This window comes from Corvus cornix, chromosome 14, assembly GCF_000738735.6.
Source record: "Corvus cornix cornix isolate S_Up_H32 chromosome 14, ASM73873v5, whole genome shotgun sequence".
NCBI lineage: Eukaryota > Metazoa > Chordata > Aves > Passeriformes > Corvidae > Corvus > Corvus cornix.
Genome location: NC_046344.1, coordinates 5,807,500 through 5,825,379, shown reverse-complemented (window position 1 = coordinate 5,825,379; position 17,880 = coordinate 5,807,500). Strand labels below are relative to the sequence as shown.

Below are 17,880 nucleotides of genomic sequence, written 5' to 3'. Positions count from 1 at the left end.
GGACCAGCCGCCGCTGGAGTCCACATACATCTGATCCGGGGGCTTTGGTTTCAGCCCGGCTTGTTCAGAGGCTCGTATCACTGGTGTCTCGTGCATGGCACAGAGTCAAAGCGGCTCCGGTGCCTCGGGTGTCACTGGAGCTGCCCTGGCAGGCAGGGGAGGAGGTGGCAAAGATTTACACTGTCAGCACTCCGGCTCGCAGCTGTTTGCAGCCATAAATGTGTGCATGAGGAATAGCTGTGGCTGTGCCTCGCCGAGCTGCGCGGGGCAGAGATGGGGAGGTGTGTGCTGGAGGGGGGACCCCTGAAAGAGTCTTCCCTGGGAATCTGCTGCTTCTGCACGGAGAGGATCAGGGCTGCACTGATCATGGTAAGCACAGGCAGCTAGTGTGGTGTCCATTCTGCCGGTGGTGGGAAGGTGCTCGCTGTGCTTGGACCTTCCCTGCTTTCCTTTCCTCCCTCCCTGCCGGGGAGGACGTAAGCATTTATCCAGCTGTTTGTGGCGTGGACTGTTGTCCTAGTTGGCTGCCTGTGAGGCACTGCTAGCTGGACTGGGGAAGAGGTGGTTGTGCTCCCGGCCAAGGGTGGCTGCAGCTCCTGCTCTGTGCTGCGCCCAGCAGCCAGCTGAGAACCTGGCTGCAGCCGGGCTGCAAATCTCCCTTGAGTGCCCAGAGTTCAAAACATCCCATATATAATAAATCCAAATCTTCACCGCTGTGTTTCCCAGCCTTGCTAGGCTCAGACTGGAGGGTCCAAGGAGCCAGGCTTTATAGCTCAGGCTCTTCTGTGGCCACAGCCCCTTGCAGAGCACTGCGTGGTGCCAGCCTGAGGCCTTGCAGCGTGTCTGTCCATTGTGGCCAGGGAGGATGGGGCGAGATGCCGGCAGTTGGAAATGTTTCATAAGCGGCAGAAACGTGTAACGGGCAGATGGGGCTGATGGGGAAGAGTTTACTTCACTTCTCTCGGGGTGCTGGAGGCCACTGGTCTTCCGGTGCCAGGGCTGTGGCTTCTAAGCTGAGGATGGCTCTTGCTTGGCATGCTTTGCAGCCAGCAGTGCATGTGGCCACCTGTTATCACATGTCAGCCACCAGGGCTGTCCAGCTGTGCTGGACTTGATTAAAGAGTCTTTTCCAACTGGAAGGCTGTCCCAAGGCATGAGCAGAGGCTTTGTGGATGCTGCTTCTCTCTGGTGTGTTGGTGCTCTTGGGTTAGTTTGGAAACATGGAATCAGACTGGGAGAGTGAATTCCTCATTGAGTGGTGTCTCCATGTTGCTCCCACTTGCTGTCCTTGACCCTTCATGGGTGTTCAGGTGAGCTGTCCCCTCTGCAGCAGGTTGGCAGCCAGTGTGGAGGGCAGTACGGGGATACTGAAGGTGCCAGCCTGTCACCTACAGCTGAGGAGGGATGGAGCAGCTTTCCCAGTGCTGGCACACACCCATGTCACCTCAGGCGTGTAGCCTGGCTTATTGGCTGGAGCTGTGTCCACAGGGGCATCTGTTCAGTTCCAGCATGTTGCCTCCAGCATGCCCTCCTCCTGTCTGGTTCTTTAACAACCCAGCCTTGACTGACTTGTCCAGCTGGGATTGAATTTCAGTCTTGAGGTGTGAGGGGCCAAGTCAGAGAGAGCCCCATGGGTTTAAAACTCCAGGTGACCAGTGGCAGCCCCCTCTACTGAGGGCATGTCTGCCCGCCCTCTTTCCCCAGCTCTGCCTGGGGGTGCTTTCTGTCGTCTCCCTCCTCACAGGGACCTTTGGCAACCCCAAGTGGGCTGAGCACGTGGGGTCTGTTTCCCTCCCACTTCCCCCAGCGCGACCTCCGGCCTCCAGACGTTTGGCGTGTGGTTTGTGCGGTCACTGGTATCTCATCTCCTCATCGGTCACATCCCCTCTCGGTGGTGAGTCACCCGAGGCCGTACCTCTTCCCCAGAACCCGTGCCATTTTGGAGAGCTGAGCAAAGATGAAGAAGATGTTTTCAAGTGGGCTGACACATCTGCACCCGCCAAGTTCCTTTAATAACAGCCCTTAGTGATTTATGTCTCAACTGTGCAAAACAGGTATGTTTTATAATCTTGGAGCTGGGAAGGAGGAGGACAGGTGTGTTCATCCGCTGCAGCAACTGGAGCATCACAGGGGTTGCATTTTGGCTGCTGGCTATAGGGATAAGGTGGTTCGAGGGACGATCTCTGTGCCCTGAACCCTTTTACCCTCAGAGCTGGGCTGCTTTGGATCATGTGTGTCCTTGCTGGCATGAGGTAAGTGTTGGTGGTGCCTTTCCCAGGCAGTCAGAGGCCAAGCTAATGGGCACACGCATGTGTTTGGCGTGGTGTAAGTTGGCAGGGAAGGGGGGGCACAGCCAGTCTGGGCTTGGCAGCGTTGCCAACTCGCACCTCCCTGCCTGTGCTGTGGTGCCAGACCGCCTCTGGGCAAGCAATCGGCTAGAGGAGTGTGGCTCAGCCTGCTGAGACCTGTCGGCGTGTCCCGGGGCAAAGCGGATCTTGTGCTGGTTCAGCAAACACTCTGGCCCCAGGCAGATGGAGATGGTTGTGGTTTCCCCTTTTCCCCTCCCTTTCTCCTGGCAGAAGCCCATGGTTGGGGTGAGCTGTGCGTTGCTCACTGCGGTAGAGTTTCTCCCCTTGGCATCGCTTTCTGGCATGGAGATCCAAGGAGGCAGCGACTCACCCGCGGCCGCCTCCTGCCAGTGCAGCTCCTGAGCGCATGGAGGAGCAGCTTCACCCCCAGGTCCCGCCCAGGGCACTGGGGCAGCAGGTTTTGGGCTGCGTGCGAGCCTTACACCAGCCCGTCAGCGTGGCTGCTGGAGGGCTGTACGGAGGAAGGGATGCTCTGGCAGTGCCTTGAGGTTGGATTTGCATTGGGTTCATCCCCAGGAAAGCTGTGGTTTGGTTTCCTTCTCCCTACTCTGGCTCTGGTTCCTGGCAGGGAACAAGCCAGGTAAATACAGCCTGTGCAGCTTCTTCAGGCACTTTGCAAGGGAAAACAGTGTCGCTGGTAGACCCGAGGCTGGAGTTCAAGTGGTTCTCTGGTTCTGCTGCTGGTCACAGCTGCATGATGCAGCAAGTCATTGCACCTGCCTATGCCTCAGTTTCTACAACTGCAAAAGTTTGGAATTGCTTTGAGCTCCTGTGCTGGGCTTATGCCTCTCTAAGGAGCAGCACTGCTGCTGTGGGCTTCTGGAAGTTATTGGGAAGGGCTGCCTGGTGTGATGTGGCTTTGGGGCTTGGCAGGTGGCATCAGTTCAGTTCTGCTGCTGTTTCCCAGATGGCATGGTGACACTGCCTGGCAGGGCTCCTAACCTCTCCATCTGAACCTGTCCCCAGCTTGGACACTTCCCATTCCTCCTCCTGCTCCTGCAGATCTGAGCTGAGGCTGGGTCACTGCAGCAGGATGTGATGATGCTGACTGGGGAGGAAGCCCCAGAACATTTGGGGCTGGGACTGAGCCTGTGTTATCCCTGGGCAGGATATGATGCCAAAAGCAGGGAGATGCCCTCAGAGGACCAGGGATGTAACTGGTACCAAAATGCCTCTTTGGGTACCAGTAGCTTAAGCTGTGTGCAGGTGTCCCTGTGCTGGATGGCAGTGCTGGAGTGTGTCCCTTCCCTGGAGCCCTGCAGGTGGCTTCATGTCCTTGCACCACATGCAAGTGGGGACATGCCATGGCATCTGTGTACGGTGGTGTCTGCAGCATGGGATGTGTCTCGCCGTGATCCCCATGCTGGTGTTTCTGCCTGCTGGAGCAGCTGCAGCTGGGATTGATGCCTGGCTGGGAGAAGGGGCTCACGTGGGGACGTCTGAGGCCAGAGCCTCCGGGCTGGTGTGGCATGGGGTGCTCCAGGGGCTTTGCCATGCTGCAGCCATGTGCTCTGCCAGATGGGACTCGTGTTCCCTTGGAAATGTGTTGCTCCTGCTCCAGATGCTGGCTCGTTGCCAGCCCAGCCATACCGGAGCCGTGACGATGACACAGCCGAGGCAAACATGGTGTGGAGTGGAGCTGCTCACAGCTAAGCTGGGGTGGGTGTTCTTGAGTTCTACCCAGCTCTGTCCAGCTCTGGAGAAAAGGTGTTTGGAAATGCTTCAGTGTGGAGGTTTTGGGGTTACCAAGGAGAGGCATGTGTGCACGCTCAGTGCCTTTGCAGCAGCATGCTCAAGGTTAAACAGCAGGTTTTGCCTGCTGGGAACGGGCCCGGTGCTGAACTGCACGGGCACAGCAGCTCCCCTGGTCCTGCTGCTGGAGGGTTGGCGTGTGCGGGTGATGCCGCTGGGATCTGTCGGGCGATGGACGTGGGCCAGGAGCTGCGCGGAGCACCGCGTCGGTGAGGCACATATGTCGGGATGCAAACATGTACGCGAAAGAGATCCTGGCTGTCTAAATAATGTGAAATATTGACTAGCTCTCGCAGATGGTGCTCCACGTGCAGCTTCGGGGACTAAACTTCTCTGTCTCCCCTTGGGTTTTGGTGCGATGTTGTTTTGAGCCAGTTGGATGCTGGACTCTTGACAAACTTGTTGCCTGGTTGCTTTCAGCGGGATCGTTGAATCTGGGGGACATTGGTGGCCAAAGGAGGCTGAGGGGAAGGGAGGAGGGTTGCAGTGGGCTTGACTGGCTCCTTCAGATTCTCCTGATGGCTTTTACTCAGTTTTTAAATTATGGCATGGACTGGGATGCTAGTTCTGGCGCAGCGCTGGGTTTGTAGTGTTGCATGGGTGTCGTTTGGTGGCAGTGTTGGAGAGGAATTGCTGCCTGTAGTCAATACTGGGTGTTATTACCACTATTGTGGTGATTGTATTCACTGAGGAAATGATGACAATTTGCATTAGGGTGTTGCTAGGGATCCAGCGTCCAGGACATCCAGACCTCTGGCAGCAGGGTCATGGGGATATGCTGCTTTCCTATCAGCTCTTGGATGGTTGTCATGCTTTCTCCTCTGTTTTGCCTTCCTCTGGGATGAGATGCTGTGTTTGGATATGTGAAACTGTGCTTTTTGTGAGCTGTCCTGGAGGATGCTCTTGTGTTTTCCCAAAGCCTGTACCCAGTGCTGGGCAACTGCAGTGGGGACAAGCTGTGTTGGCAAAGCTGTGCTGGCAAGAAGGTCTTATCACAGCTCTGGAAGCATGTTGGGGAGTGCCCTCACCCACAGGCTGCTGTACTTGTGATAAAACATCTTACCAGCCAGGTGGTTTGGTCACTGAGCCTTCAGGTGTCAGGCTGTGCTCAGGAAGCAGCACGCTCCATGTGCTGCAGAGTTGGAGCCTCGCAGAGGTGCCCGGGGTGAGCTGGGGGACCCGCAGTGGGGGTCAGTACCTGAAGTGGGGTCCCCGAGCAGCGGTCCCCACGCTGGGCTGTGTGGGCTGTGTGTCACCGCGTGCGTCCCCGCCGCCGCTCCTGGCATGTGAGGGACCGACAGCCACAACAGTCTGTGCTCCTGCAGGGCTCGTTCCAAGGCAGCGTGCTGCTTGGGATAAAACATGTTTCCCTCTTCTGTTTCCCATTTTCTGCAGGCTTTTCCCATCTGCCTAACGGTCTCTACCCATCGTACATTCCCCTGAGCCACCTCGAACCTCCCAGTGCTGGCAGTCCGCTCCTGGCCCAGCTGGGACAGCACAGCCTCTTCGAGTCGCAGAAAGGTGAGTCTCAGACCCTGTGTGCCCTTCCCACAGTCACTCCTGGGTACTTACCCTGTCCTTTGGGCTTGTTTGGCTGCTGGAGTTGCTGGATGCTTGAGTGTTGGGGGTGAAGATCACCCCTTGGGTGGTCAGCCAGGGATGTTTTCTGGGCTGAGCAGTACCAAGGTTTTGGATGTGGCTGTCCTGTAGGAATGCTGGCCAGGTCCCTCCTTGAAGCCCCAGTGTGCATCAGAGACAGGGCTGTCTTGCATCCCGCATGGAGGAACCTGCTTGGTCTCCTTTGCCCTGGGCCTTTCTGTTTAAGGCATCCTTGAAATCCAGTCTTTCCTGGTTTGCCACCTCTTGCCTGTCTCTGTGTAGGACTGAAGGGGTTGGAAGCCTGTGATAATTTTGGTTGCTTTTACTCTACAGATGGATTCTACCTGTCCAGCCATGCGGGCCAGTCTGCTTTGCACCCGCAGCCTCCCCTCTCAAGGACCGTGGGCAGCCACACGTCGAACACTTTGCTCCGGGAAAAGGAGCTTGGGCAGCTGCACAAGAGCTCGAAAGAAGGCCTGAAAGACCCTGGTGGGAAGGAGCGGGCATGCCGGAGCGATCTGTCCCTGCCCTTTGCCAAGAAGGAGAGCAAGCCGAAGGAGGAGCCCCGACCCCGCAGCGTGGTTGACCTCACACAGGACACCAAGCCCGACAGCGACCGGAAAGTGAGTGTGGTGGAGAAGGCGGTGAAGGTCGGCGAGCGTCTCTCGCCATTCCTGGCCGAGCACATGCCAAATCGGGGCGCAGGCAGTGGGGAACCCAAGTCCAAGAACCCGCTGCAGAGTTCTTCCCTCAGCAACTGCAACGGTGGCGGGGACCCCATGCTGAAGGTCCTGGGTGCTGAGCAGGACCGCTGTGCCAAGGATCCCGCTCGGCACGATGAGAACATGAGGCCTTCTGCGCACGCCCACGCGGAGCGGCTGAAGCGGGGGGAGCCCCTCCTGCCCTCCGTGGGCGCTTTGCACGTCTCCTGTAGCTGTCCATCCCCACACCCCTCACAGACGGGGAAGATGACGCCGGCCACAACATTCCCTCCGCAGCCCGTCCATTCCAGCATGTACACCATCTTCCCGCCGGCCAAGGAGCTGGGGAGGGAGCACAAAGTCATCGCCCCCACCTTCGTGCCTTCGGTCGAAGCCTACGATGAGAGGAGCGGGCCCATCCAAATCGCCTCCCAGGCCCGTGACAACAAAGGGAAGGACAAGGACCTTGGCAAGGTGGGGGTGCTGCAGTCGCCCACGGAGCGTTGCCTTGCAGATGCCTCCCGCACACTCTTGTCCCAGGACTTTTCTTGTCACAGTGATGCCAAAAGGATGGAGGTTCTGAGAGAGAAGGGTTCGGTGATCAGGACGAACTCCATGGCACTGAAGAGACAGGTCACTTCAGAGCCCTTCCTCAACCGGCCGGGGCTGGGCTCTCCGGAGAGCAGGGAGTTCCTGGCCTCCAAGGATTTGCTGAAGCCGAGTCCGGAGGCAGAGCATCGCCCCTGCGAGCGGGACCGCTTCCAGCGATCCAGCTCCAAAGAAGCAGCAAAGGTCTATGGCACTTTGGACTCTTCCCGGCAGCACCTGGACCACGGTCAGCTGAAACCGCCGGAGCAGAAGTGGAAGCCCTTTGAGATGGGCAACTTTGCCACTACGCAGATGGCGGTGCTGGCCGCGCAGCACAACCATGTCAGCCGGGTGGAGGAGGAAGCCAAGAAGGTCTACCTTGACCCCAGCGGCTTGCCGCGGTCCTCGGTGGTGGGCTCGCGGGGCGCCGCAGACGTCCTGCACCCCGCCTCGCACGGCGAAGGCTCGGCCATGCAGAGCCTCATCAAGTACAGCGGCAGCTTTGCCAAGGAGACGGCGTCCCGGCAGAGCTGTGGCAAGAAGAGCCCCTTTGGGGGTTTGGGCAACGTGAAGCTGGACTCTGCACAGCTGGGAGCCTCCAAGGTGCAGCAGCTGCTGCTGCAGCAGCCTGCGAAGCAGCTAAAGAGGGACCCTGAGAGACCTGAGAGTGCCAAATCCTTTGGCCGTGAGAGCATTGGCTCCCAGGGCGAGGTGGAGGTGAGGCACTTGCCTGTTGGCATCGCTGTGGCTGTGGCCCGGCAGAAGGACAACAGCAGCAGCAGCAGCAGCAGCAAACTGGGGCCCAGCTTGGCAGACCGGGATCGTTCGCTGTCTCTCAGCAGCATCAAAGGTTGGTTCCCTAGGGCTTGTCTCAGGGCTTCCCTGGAGGATCTGTTCCCTGGGAAGAGCAGCCACCCCGTGCAGGCTGTGTGCCATGAACTGAGTTTGGCATCTTCAGCTCCTTTTGCCTCCCTTACCAGCCAAGGACATGTTGTAAACCACAGTGGGAAGCAAGACCCCCTGTGCAAGAGGTAGTCAGTCCCCTGTCCCTGCTTCCCGTCCCTCTGGCCACTTCTGAGGACAGTCCCACTCCATGAGTTTGATCCATTAGCAAAGGGAGTGACACAGAAACCTCTCGAGCCACCTTTGTGCTGGTGTTGTAATCTCATGGTTTTGATTTAAGCCGTGGTGCTGGCAGGAGGGGGATAGCACCAGAGAGATTTTGGTTCTCTGCTTGGCCTGTGTCGCAAGAGAACACCCGGGGGCTGCCCAGCACGGGGCTCTGGTGTGCCAAGGAGCAATGCCAAAGCGAGCGGCTGGCCAGCAATGGTTGGCTCTCCATTTTTAGCTCTTGTCTTCCCCATTTTTCTGCCTTTGCCCCCCTCTCCCAAAACTCAGTGGCAAGAAGCAGTTTCCCTCAGGCAGCAGCCCCTCTCCCCATTCCCATCGCCTCCCAGTGCCCTCCCCACAGCCGGGCGGGAGCCGGCCGAGGACCTCGTGGGCAGCACAGGGAGCTGTTTGTTCAGCCGTTCAGTCGTCCCAGACGCTCCCAGCTTGCGTTAAATGTAATTTACTGAGCCGAACTAAAAGGCTGCAAACAAGGGTTGAATTCTGGCAGGCCTCTGGGCTCGTTGCTAAGTGATGCAGTTGGCTTTCAGACAGAAAACAAGACTGCTTTTCTCCTCCTCTCGCCCCCCAAATGCTGCCCCCCCTTTGTGTGCCAGGAGATATTCGTCTAATAACATTAGCTTGCTTGCGCTGAGTGGACGGTGCTTGAATGTTTAGACCTTTTAAGAAGGAGAAAGCAGGCTTTAGTTGGCTAATCTGTAGTATTTGGCAAGTAAAATGCAAGTATTTAGTACTGGGCATTGGTTGTCAAGGGAACGGACCTAAGCCTTTCCTCCATGCATAACTGATTGAATTTTTCTATGCAGTCCATGCGTCATGTTCATATATATAGACAGAATGATCATTCACTGTCTGGACAATCCTCGTTCTGTCCAGGAAAGAGACTGTCCTGTTGGTGGGATGGAGGCTGGGCGGGAATTAGAGGTCCTTCAGTGTGTATGTTTGGATGGGGGGTGGAAAAAAGATGGTAAACTCGTCTAGAAGTAATGGAGCGCAAGGAGTGTAGATGGGAGAGGGAGGAGCGATGATAAAATAACAAAATAACGCTTTTTTAATGACAGTGTGGGGGTGGGGGTTAACTCACCTCATGCCGAGGAAGGGAGGGCGGCTGTGAGCTCTCCAAGGAATTGCTCCATAGTGCTGACACCAAAGAGACAGCTGGGCATTGATTGGGGAAAAGAAATAGGAAAAGGGGCTCCAAAGGGGGAAAACCCTGGGCTAGGGTGTGGAAAGGGAATGCTGGCAGAGAGGCAGTGGAAGATATTCGGGCTCCTGAGGGATTTGTGAGCCCCCGTGCTGTGGAGACTGGGGAGTGAAAGTGAGCAACGGAGGCTGGGGGGGGGCATCATTCAGTGAGTTGGGGGGCTGGTTGGGGCTGGTTGGGCTGCACGTGGTGTCCTGGCAGGCTGTGAGGGAGATGTGGTGACCCTGGAAAGTCCTTTGGGAGGGAGAGCTGTGTGCCAGGTTTTAAAGCATCTTTGTTTTTTGCCCGGAGCCCGTGGAAGAAGCCTTGGGGAAAGGAGCTGGGAGAGATGTTGTCTTGTTCCTGGATTCCTTCTGACAGTAAAAGCTGAGGGAATTGGAGACTTGACAGCAAAAACCCATGGGCTGTCCAGGTTTGTGGAAATACACACTAGAGCTCTCCTTGAAAAGACTGCCTGTCAGCAGAATAGACTTGATGTTCCGAGATGTTTTCCCGTGTGCCAAACCATATCCAGACAGGAGAATGAGGACCCTGGGAAGGGCTGCTGGGGTGCAGTCCTGCGAGGCTGGGTGTTGGCTGCAAGCAGGGCTGGGATTTAGGAGTGGATTGTATCACCAAAGCATAGGAGAGGGGCAGCAGGGAATTGTGTGAAAAATGAATATGCAAGAAAGAAGCTGGGGGAAAAAACTAGGGAAAAGCGAGCTTAAAATCAGGCAGCTGCAGTGAAGACCTTGGATAAAGGAAAGGGTGGCCTTAATACCTGGTCTTGGCAGAGCCAAGTGAGGCTCTGCTGCTTGCTCCTGTGAAGGTGCCTCGTAGCCTCTCACAGATGCAGCTGCTGCCATGCCAGGCTGTATTTGCAAGAGCTGTTCTGATTGTGGACAAGTGGTTTCTCCAGCCAAACATCCAGCTCCCTTTTTGGATTCCTGCCCTCATCTGCCATATGTGTCTCTACCTCATCAGACCCTTTCTTGTTGCGTGTCTCAGGGGGGATGCAGATTCCTGATAATGGGTTGAATTGCAGAGTGGAGTGCACTGGTTTTGTGAGGGTCTGTATTGTTGGTTCTGCCTGTTGCAGAAGGACAGGGATTCAGAGCATACCCAGTGCTTCCCAGACTGGTTTACAAGATCAAAAGGTGCTTCAGAAAGTGCAGAGATAAAATCCTTCCCCTCCCTGAGATGTTCTAGGCAGGACTGTGTGGTTTGATGGAGGATTTAGCTGCATCTCAGCTCTTTCTGGGATGGGAAATCTGTCACTGTCCTTCAGCACAGTGGTCCCTTTGGCCCTGTTGCTCCCAGGCTGGTGGCTGTGCTGTCCTGGGAGACCAGCCTGGCCTGGCAAGTAGCCCCTTGATGTCTTGGAGACATGAACCTCAGAACACATGCACTTGGGTGCTACGAGGAGAATATTGCTTTCGAGAGAATATCTTGATCACACAGAGAGCCTTGCCTGGTCTTTCAGGATTTGAACCTGGAACATCCTTGGGGACATTGATGTTTGGGTGTATTGGCTCCCAGATAGTGCTCCTCCATGCCCAGAGGGGTCGGCTTTCTCGTGACCATTTCTCCTGTCTGATGGTGCTGGGTTGTCTCGTAGGGCACGGACGCTCCGAAGATGACTGTGGGGATGAGAGAAGCCGCCACCGGGACAGCCACCTCCTGGCAGGGCGCTTGGAGCGGGATCAGGAGAAGCTGCTCAGGTGAGGGTTGGAGGGAGGCGAGGTCTTTTGCTGTAGTGTCACAAGCTGAGCTGAGGGACAACCTGTCCAGAGAGGATTGCATCCATCCTGCTGTAGGTGTTGGCACCAAACTGGTGCAGCGAGGGATGCTGAGTGGGGTACACAGGGCTGTAGGCAGATCCTGAGTCCTCAGCAAGCACACCTAATAGACAGCTGCAAATCCATGCCTGCTCCAAGGGCTGGAGAGGTGGAATGTTTTATTCTAGACATGACACCTCCATCACAGCTCTCCTTGAGTGACTGACCCTGGTTTGCAAACACTCGTTCTGCAGGCTGGTCCATACTCCTGGGCACCTCCATCACTTGGACCCTCTCTCACTCTCTCTCTCTTACCTCCTCCATCCCCAGAGAAAGCAAGGAGCTGGCAGATTTTGCTCGAATACACCCCTCTAGCTGCGCCACGAACGGTTTAAACTCCAACCTCATGGTGACGGGAGGCCCAGCCCTGGCGGGCTCCGGGCGCTGGTCTGCAGACCCGGCTTCGCACTTGGCAGCCCACCCCTGGCTCCCCAGGACAGGGAGCCCCTCCATGTGGCTGGCTGGCCATCCCTATGGTGAGTGCCCTGGGAGGGAGCAGTGTCATGGGGTGTTCACACCAATGAAATCCAGGGAAAAGTGTTGCTACAGCCCACTGAGGCTGTTTGAGGAGCACAGGGAAAAGGGAAGGAGGCATTTCGGAGCAGTAGATGACTTCTTGTGTGGGTAGGAGCTGTCTGCATTCCCTGAGTTGTGACTTTGGTGTTTTTTCTTCCAGGACTTGGTCACCCTTCCCTGCACCAGGGCATGACTCCAGGCTTCCCCCCTGCCATGGGGGGAGCTCTCCCTTCTGCCTACCAGTTTGCCAGAGATCCGCAGTCTGGGCAGCTTGTTGTGATCCCCAGCGAGCACTTGCCTCACTTTGGTAAGGATGTGAGCGTGTTCCTGAGGACCATTCTTTGACAGCTGGGGGGAAAACAGCCTTTTGGGAGGGCCAGAGAGGAGCATACATACCTGTGGGGACCAGCAGCCACAGCTGTAGGGTGGGTGTGAGTGGGCCTCTTGCTAGGTGTGTTTTGGAGATGGAAATGTGTAATCTTTAGCAGAGGCTCTTCATCCCCTGCGGGACCCTGCAGAGTTTGATCCTTGGTTAGAAGAATCTATTCATAGGCTCAGCCGTGGACAGTCACACCAAGGGTGCCTGGAAAGCAAGTCTGATGGCCCTAGGGCACAGGGGTGGTGGGATTGGGGCTGCCGAGGGGAACACAGCACACTTTCCCCTCTGATTCCTGGTTGTATAGCCCAGTCTTTGGCATCCCCCATACTCTGGGACTGTAGAGAGTGTTGCCCTGAGTGATCCTGAATCCTTTGTCCATCCTTACCCTGCGGCCTCCCTGACTGCATCTCTGCTCATTCCACAGCGGAGCTGATGGACCGGGCACCCCCCCTGTGGCCCGCTATGTACCCCCCAACCAGGAGCTCCCTCCAGCACGCTCACCAGCTCCAGCTCCTCTCCCATCAGCAGCTGCTGCGGCAGCACGAGCTGTACATCCTGCAGCAGCAAGCAGCCCACGCCATGGAGCTGCAGAGGAGTGCCCAGCTCGTGGTATGTTTTCAAGAACTTCTTGCTTGGCCGTGAAACGAGCCTGAAGTTGGAGTGTCTGGGGAGAAAATGCAGCTGTGCCTGTGTGGCAAGTGCATCTCAAGGATATGGATGCATTGAGTGATCCTGCCCTGGTCCTTGGGATGTGAAGCATTTGGTGTATCCTGCAGTTAGAGTGGGTTTTGGAGGGGTTTGGTGTAGAGCCATTGAGCAGTGCTGTCAGGAGAGCTGCCCAGCAGCAGCACAACCTGGATTCCTTCCCTAGGGATGTCTCCGCATAGCTGAGTGGTTTCATTCTTGGTCACCTCCAAACAAACCTCCTGAGCAGCTCAGAGAAGCAGCTGCAGGACTTGCAGCAGTCACACTGGCTCCTGGAGACAGCTCCCATTCACGAAAGGGTTTTGGAAGTCATGAGCTTTCATTTGGGTGTTTTACTCCCATTCATTTTTATAGTGGTCCTCTGGTTTTCGACCTTCCTTTGTGTGTGGGCTTGCTAGGCTGGAGGCTTGGAAATAGAAATGGTTTGCTTTGGATGCAAGTGAAAGCTGAGATATCCTTCTCATGATTCCTGGAGCTGGGAGTTAGTAGAGAAGCTATTGTAGATCAGTGTTACCCTCTGTCAGATTGGTCTTCAAATGGTCTTGCACTGGGGAATGTGTGTTTTATTCCAGTGCATATTTGATAAGACCATGTTTTGGTCTTGCTTGGTGGTAGGTCAGTGCCACTTTCCAGATGTTGTGCTGAGTTTTGCTCTGTTCTTGTCACAGGAGAGGTTGAAGGCAAACGAGCAGCGTGTGGATATGGAAGAAAAGGTGACAAAACGGAACCTGGACAGTGCCAAGTCAGGCCTTTCCTCCTCTGCCCCGGGACTGGTGCACCGAAAACCACCTGTGCTGTCTCCCAGCGCCTCCACGTCCTACAGCAAGGCTGTGAGTCCACCTCCCCTCTCTCCCAGGGCCTCACCCGTGTCTGTGCTCAAAGCTGAGGTGATCCAAAAGATGGAGGAGCCACCTTCGCAGCCAGCCTACTCCTACCCTGCCACCCCCAGTTCCCATCCTTCCAGCCCGCCCCCCGCCTCTCCACCCCCTGCCCCTGCCATCCCTCCAAAGGAAGAGGCGCCCGAGACCGTGGAGAAGAAAGACCTGGAGCTGGAAAAAGAGGCTGCTGGTCCATATCAGGCCTTGTTCCCAGGTAAGAGAGCCCTGCTTTGGCAGAGTCCCATTGTGTTTGTGCCTGCCTCCCTTTTTCTCCTCGGCTCTTTCCTGCTTCTGTCCCTTCCCCTAGGGAAAACCACATAGCCCCTCTAAAAGGCAGGGGAGAGGGAAGGAGCAGGGGTAGTGTGATGGACTGGGATCGATGCCTGGATCCCTGGGGCTGTAGGCTCTCTTCTTCCCTTGGGCTGAGCCTGAGTTGGTTGTTCCAGGGCTGGAGTCCCAGTGGGAGAGGAGGCAGGAGGCAGATCTCTCTCCAGTTGCATGAAAGTGCTGGAAAGGTGCAGAAGGGACCTCTGGGGTGCTGCTGCATGTGGCAGCTTGGTCAGGAGAGCAGTGCCCAAAGCACCTATTGCTTGAGAACAGGAGGAGACCAGAGATGATGGAAGCCAAGGGAAACAGCTTTATGCCTTAGCCAGAGAGAAGGTGCTTTGGAGACCCAGCCATTACACAGTCTGTCCCTTCTAATATCTTGCAGAGATTCCCCCTGGATATCCATTCCAGTCCCTGCCTCCCTCCTTTGGAAGACACTATCCCTACCTCCTCCAGCCCCCCGCAGCATCTGATGCGGATGGCCTGGCTCCTGACGTCCCGCTGCCTGCTGAAGGCTCTGAGCACATGGAGCTTTCCTCAGAGGTCAAGCCCATCCATCTGTCTCCGTCCAAAATCCTAGAGCCCATCCAAGCAGCAACAGAAGAGGAATCCTTGGAAGAGAGAGTAAAATCAGAGGTGCAGATGGAGGAAAGCCAAGAAGGCATCTGTGAGCAGGACATGGGGACTCTGAACATCACCACCTCCGCAGCCGTCCCAGTGCAGAACGTGGACAATTGCAATCTCCTGTTGCACCAAGGCGAAGCCCTGGGTGCTATGGAGCAGGACCAGGAAGACCTCCAGAGCTGCCCACCTCCTTACCAGGTTGTGGCCTGTCCTGCAGAAGCAGAGGCTGAGGCAGAGAGCGGGAGTGGAGCAGAAGCCTGCTCCATGCACATGGACTATGACGGTTTGCTCGTGCACGCGGAGAGTGAGCCACCGGAGATGGACTTGACGCCCCAGCGGGAAGAGGCCTCTGTAGCCATGGATCTGCAGAGCGCCGATGTGCCCCGGGCAAGGGAGTTTCCCAGCCTGCCTCCTGAGGAGGGGGAGCAGGGGCCAGAGATCCCTTCCTACACAGAAGAGGCAATCGCTTGCCAAATCCCAGATCTGGACATCAAGCCGGGTGACCCGCTGGCTGGGATGAATGCTTTGGTGGCTGCTACAGAAATGCCTCAGGCTTGTTCCTTGTTGACTACCACCACTGTCGCTCCACCCCAGATGAAGGTGGAGGTGTTAACTGACCAGACCCTGGAGCACTCCTTCCTGCAAGGGATCACTTTGCTGAGTGAAATTGCAGAGATGGAGCTGGAGAAACGGAAGCAAGAAATGCAAAGTAAGTTGTGAGTAGGGAGTCTGGTCAGCTTCTGACCATGCTGGGTCTCCCATCTTATGGTCCCTGTGCTCTCCATGTGGGCAGAGAGCGGAGTCACAGGGGGGATCTTTTGCAGCCTCAGCCAGGCAGCGAGGAGAGCATTGCCCTGAGTTGCAGGAGTGGCTGGTACTTTGGATGGGGTTGGAGCAGGGTTTTTGTTGCAGCAGGCTGAGCTACGTGTGGCTTTTGTACTGCTCTCCCTTCCAAAGGCCCTCGCCATGTCTAGACAGTTTGTGGTATGCGTAGCGGAAACAGAGCCCCAGTTGCTGAGAGCTGCCAGGGTAACACCCTTCTGGCAGGCACTGAGTCCACAGTCTGTTGGGGTTTGGCACCAGAGGCCCCAGTAGCTCCAGATGATGCTTTCCAAGAGCTTGGCAGGTCCTGAAAAGAATCTCACCTTCCAGTAACTTCCTGAGGTGAGAAGTGATGGGAACTGCCAGTTACACCATGGCTGAGTACAACAGGAGATCTCAGGTGAGGGCCAGGGGTGGCTGGGGGACTCCTTGAGCAGCCGTGGTCCAGAAAGGGCCATCAGCCTCTCCTTATGCCTGTTGGAGAAGCAGTCTTGGAATGGGACCTTCTGTAGCTTTTTTTTGTGTCCTTCCCAGCAGGTCCAGAGAGTTTCCCTGTCCGGCCAACGCTGGAGAGTTTGCTGGCTGCCAGCACGCACATGCTCATGGAAGTACTTTCCACCCCCTTTATGGAAAGTCTGAAAACCATCCGGCTGCCTCGAGAGCTGAATCCCAACAAAAAATACAGCTGGATGCAGAAGAAAGATGAACCAGTAAGTAGCTCTTAGTGTGGCTGAGCCTGGAAAGCCCCAGTGCATCCACTCACACAACTCTCTGTCCCAGCCCCAATTTGGGGGCTCATGCTGGCTCGTGCTGCCCCTCTGCATTCAGCAGAACAAGCTGGTTGTTCCTTCATGTCACATTCCTGGCTGCACAGGAGTCAGTGGGCTGCAATTTAGGTTCTTCCCTTGTTTGTGAATCAAACATTCAGCAGAATCCTCAGCAGCTCTGGAAGTGGTGTTTTAATGTGATGCCAGAGGAACCTGTGTGTTACTATTCTGGCCAGAGGATAAATAAAAGTAGTGGCAGGAGGGTTTTTCCTTGTTTATTTTTAATTTGCTGACTGTTCCCTGTGGAAGAGACTGATACATTATTTTGTACAGAGCAAGTAAGTATTCCAAGATAGGATATACTGTGATCTGTCTTTTTAAACAAGGTAAAAGAGCTTTTTATCCTGCAGGTTCTCTTCAGGGTTGCAGTCCCTAAGAGCTGATGCCACCCTGTGCATAAGCCACAGAACATCTCTGCTTTGCTGGTTTTCTTGGGTACCACTCTGGGGCTGTGCTGGTGGGCACGGTGTTTCTGCTCCCCTGTCCGCATGAAGGGCTTTCTGCCAGGCTGCACACCTTGGCCATTGCCGGGGCACGCAGTGTGCACCCCCTGGACGTGTCCTGACCCTCTCTTGCCTCCCCACTCCAGATGTACTCCATCAAATCGGCCATTGAGAACATGGACGCGATGGAGCTGGACTACAGGATGAGGCTGGCAGAGCTGCAGCGGCGCTACAAGGAGAAGCAGCGGGAGCTGGTGAAGCTGCAGCGCCGCAGGGACTCCGAGTAAGTCACAGGCTGCTCACCCAGTCTTGTTTTTTTCCAGCTGGGCACTTTCACTGCCTCTTGGCCTGGGAGAGAAAACTGCCCTCCATCCCTCCCTGCCTCCTCTCCTCTCCTGGTACATCCTGCCAGAGCTTTGCACAGCACACTCCTAGGCTATGTGACACAACAACCTGGTAACTGGTGACTGCAGCTGGGAGACTGTGTTAGAGACAACCTTGGCTACAGCAGCTCAGTTTAGCAATTTGGTGGCAGGCGAAGGTTCTGGGTTGGCACCCGTTCTTGCTTGCTTTCTTTTAATTATTTTCCCTTTTTCTTCTTTTTGGATTTATTTTCCTTATTTTTTTCCCTGTTTGTTTGCTTTTTGTTAGCAAAGTTTGCTTTTGCCTTTTTTTTTCCCTTTTCTTTTTCTTCTTTTTTTTTTTTTTGTTGCCTTGGTTAACAGTGAAGCGTGTGGTTTTTTTAAAGGGAAAAGCATGACGAGAAAAGTAGAAGCTTGGCGAGAAGAGGCCCTGGAAGGCCCAGGAAGAGGAAACTTGGATCAAGCGCTCTGTCACCCATTAAGGAGAGAGGGAAGAGTGACAGCAAGAGTGGAAAGTAAGGCTGGAATTTGGGGAAGATGGGAACACGGCAGGGTCTCTGCACCAGGGTCTGACTTGGGGAGAGCATCTCGGATGCAGCGGGGGCTTGTTGTGTTGGCAGGCCAGCCACTGGCTGCAGTGGTGGAAGCGCGTGCTGTTAATGTGAGTGTGTCCTTAGGGTGGGAATGTAGTGCCAGTGTCCTTCCTCCCCATGGGCAGAGCACGTGTCTGGTGTTGGGTGCAGGTAGGACAGGTGGAGTTGAGCAGCTGTGAGGTGATGCGGCTGGCAGGGAGCTGTAGGTGAGGCTTTGGAGTCGGGGAGTGCATCCTCGTGTGCTTT

General features: G+C 55.8%; 1 protein-coding gene across 4 annotated transcripts in view; it reads left to right on the top strand.

Annotated features, from left to right (window-relative positions):
* The window catches only part of TNRC18 (trinucleotide repeat containing 18), a 55,093-nt gene that overhangs the window by 11,335 nt on the left and 25,878 nt on the right, over positions 1 to 17,880 (top strand). For 2 of the 4 annotated variants that reach the window (XM_039560488.1, XM_039560486.1), the window contains exons 2-12: positions 5,517 to 5,642; positions 6,054 to 7,859; positions 10,939 to 11,041; positions 11,429 to 11,634; positions 11,835 to 11,981; positions 12,478 to 12,662; positions 13,427 to 13,850; positions 14,349 to 15,296; positions 15,944 to 16,119; positions 16,826 to 16,962; positions 17,428 to 17,556. In XM_039560488.1, the coding sequence (XP_039416422.1) occupies positions 5,517 to 5,642; positions 6,054 to 7,859; positions 10,939 to 11,041; positions 11,429 to 11,634; positions 11,835 to 11,981; positions 12,478 to 12,662; positions 13,427 to 13,850; positions 14,349 to 15,296; positions 15,944 to 16,119; positions 16,826 to 16,962; positions 17,428 to 17,556 (4,387 nt within the window). The remainder of the gene's footprint in view (positions 1 to 5,516; positions 5,643 to 6,053; positions 7,860 to 10,938; positions 11,042 to 11,428; positions 11,635 to 11,834; positions 11,982 to 12,477; positions 12,663 to 13,426; positions 13,851 to 14,348; positions 15,297 to 15,943; positions 16,120 to 16,825; positions 16,963 to 17,427; positions 17,557 to 17,880) is intronic. The other 2 variants (XM_039560487.1, XM_039560489.1) reach the window with 2 other exon arrangements.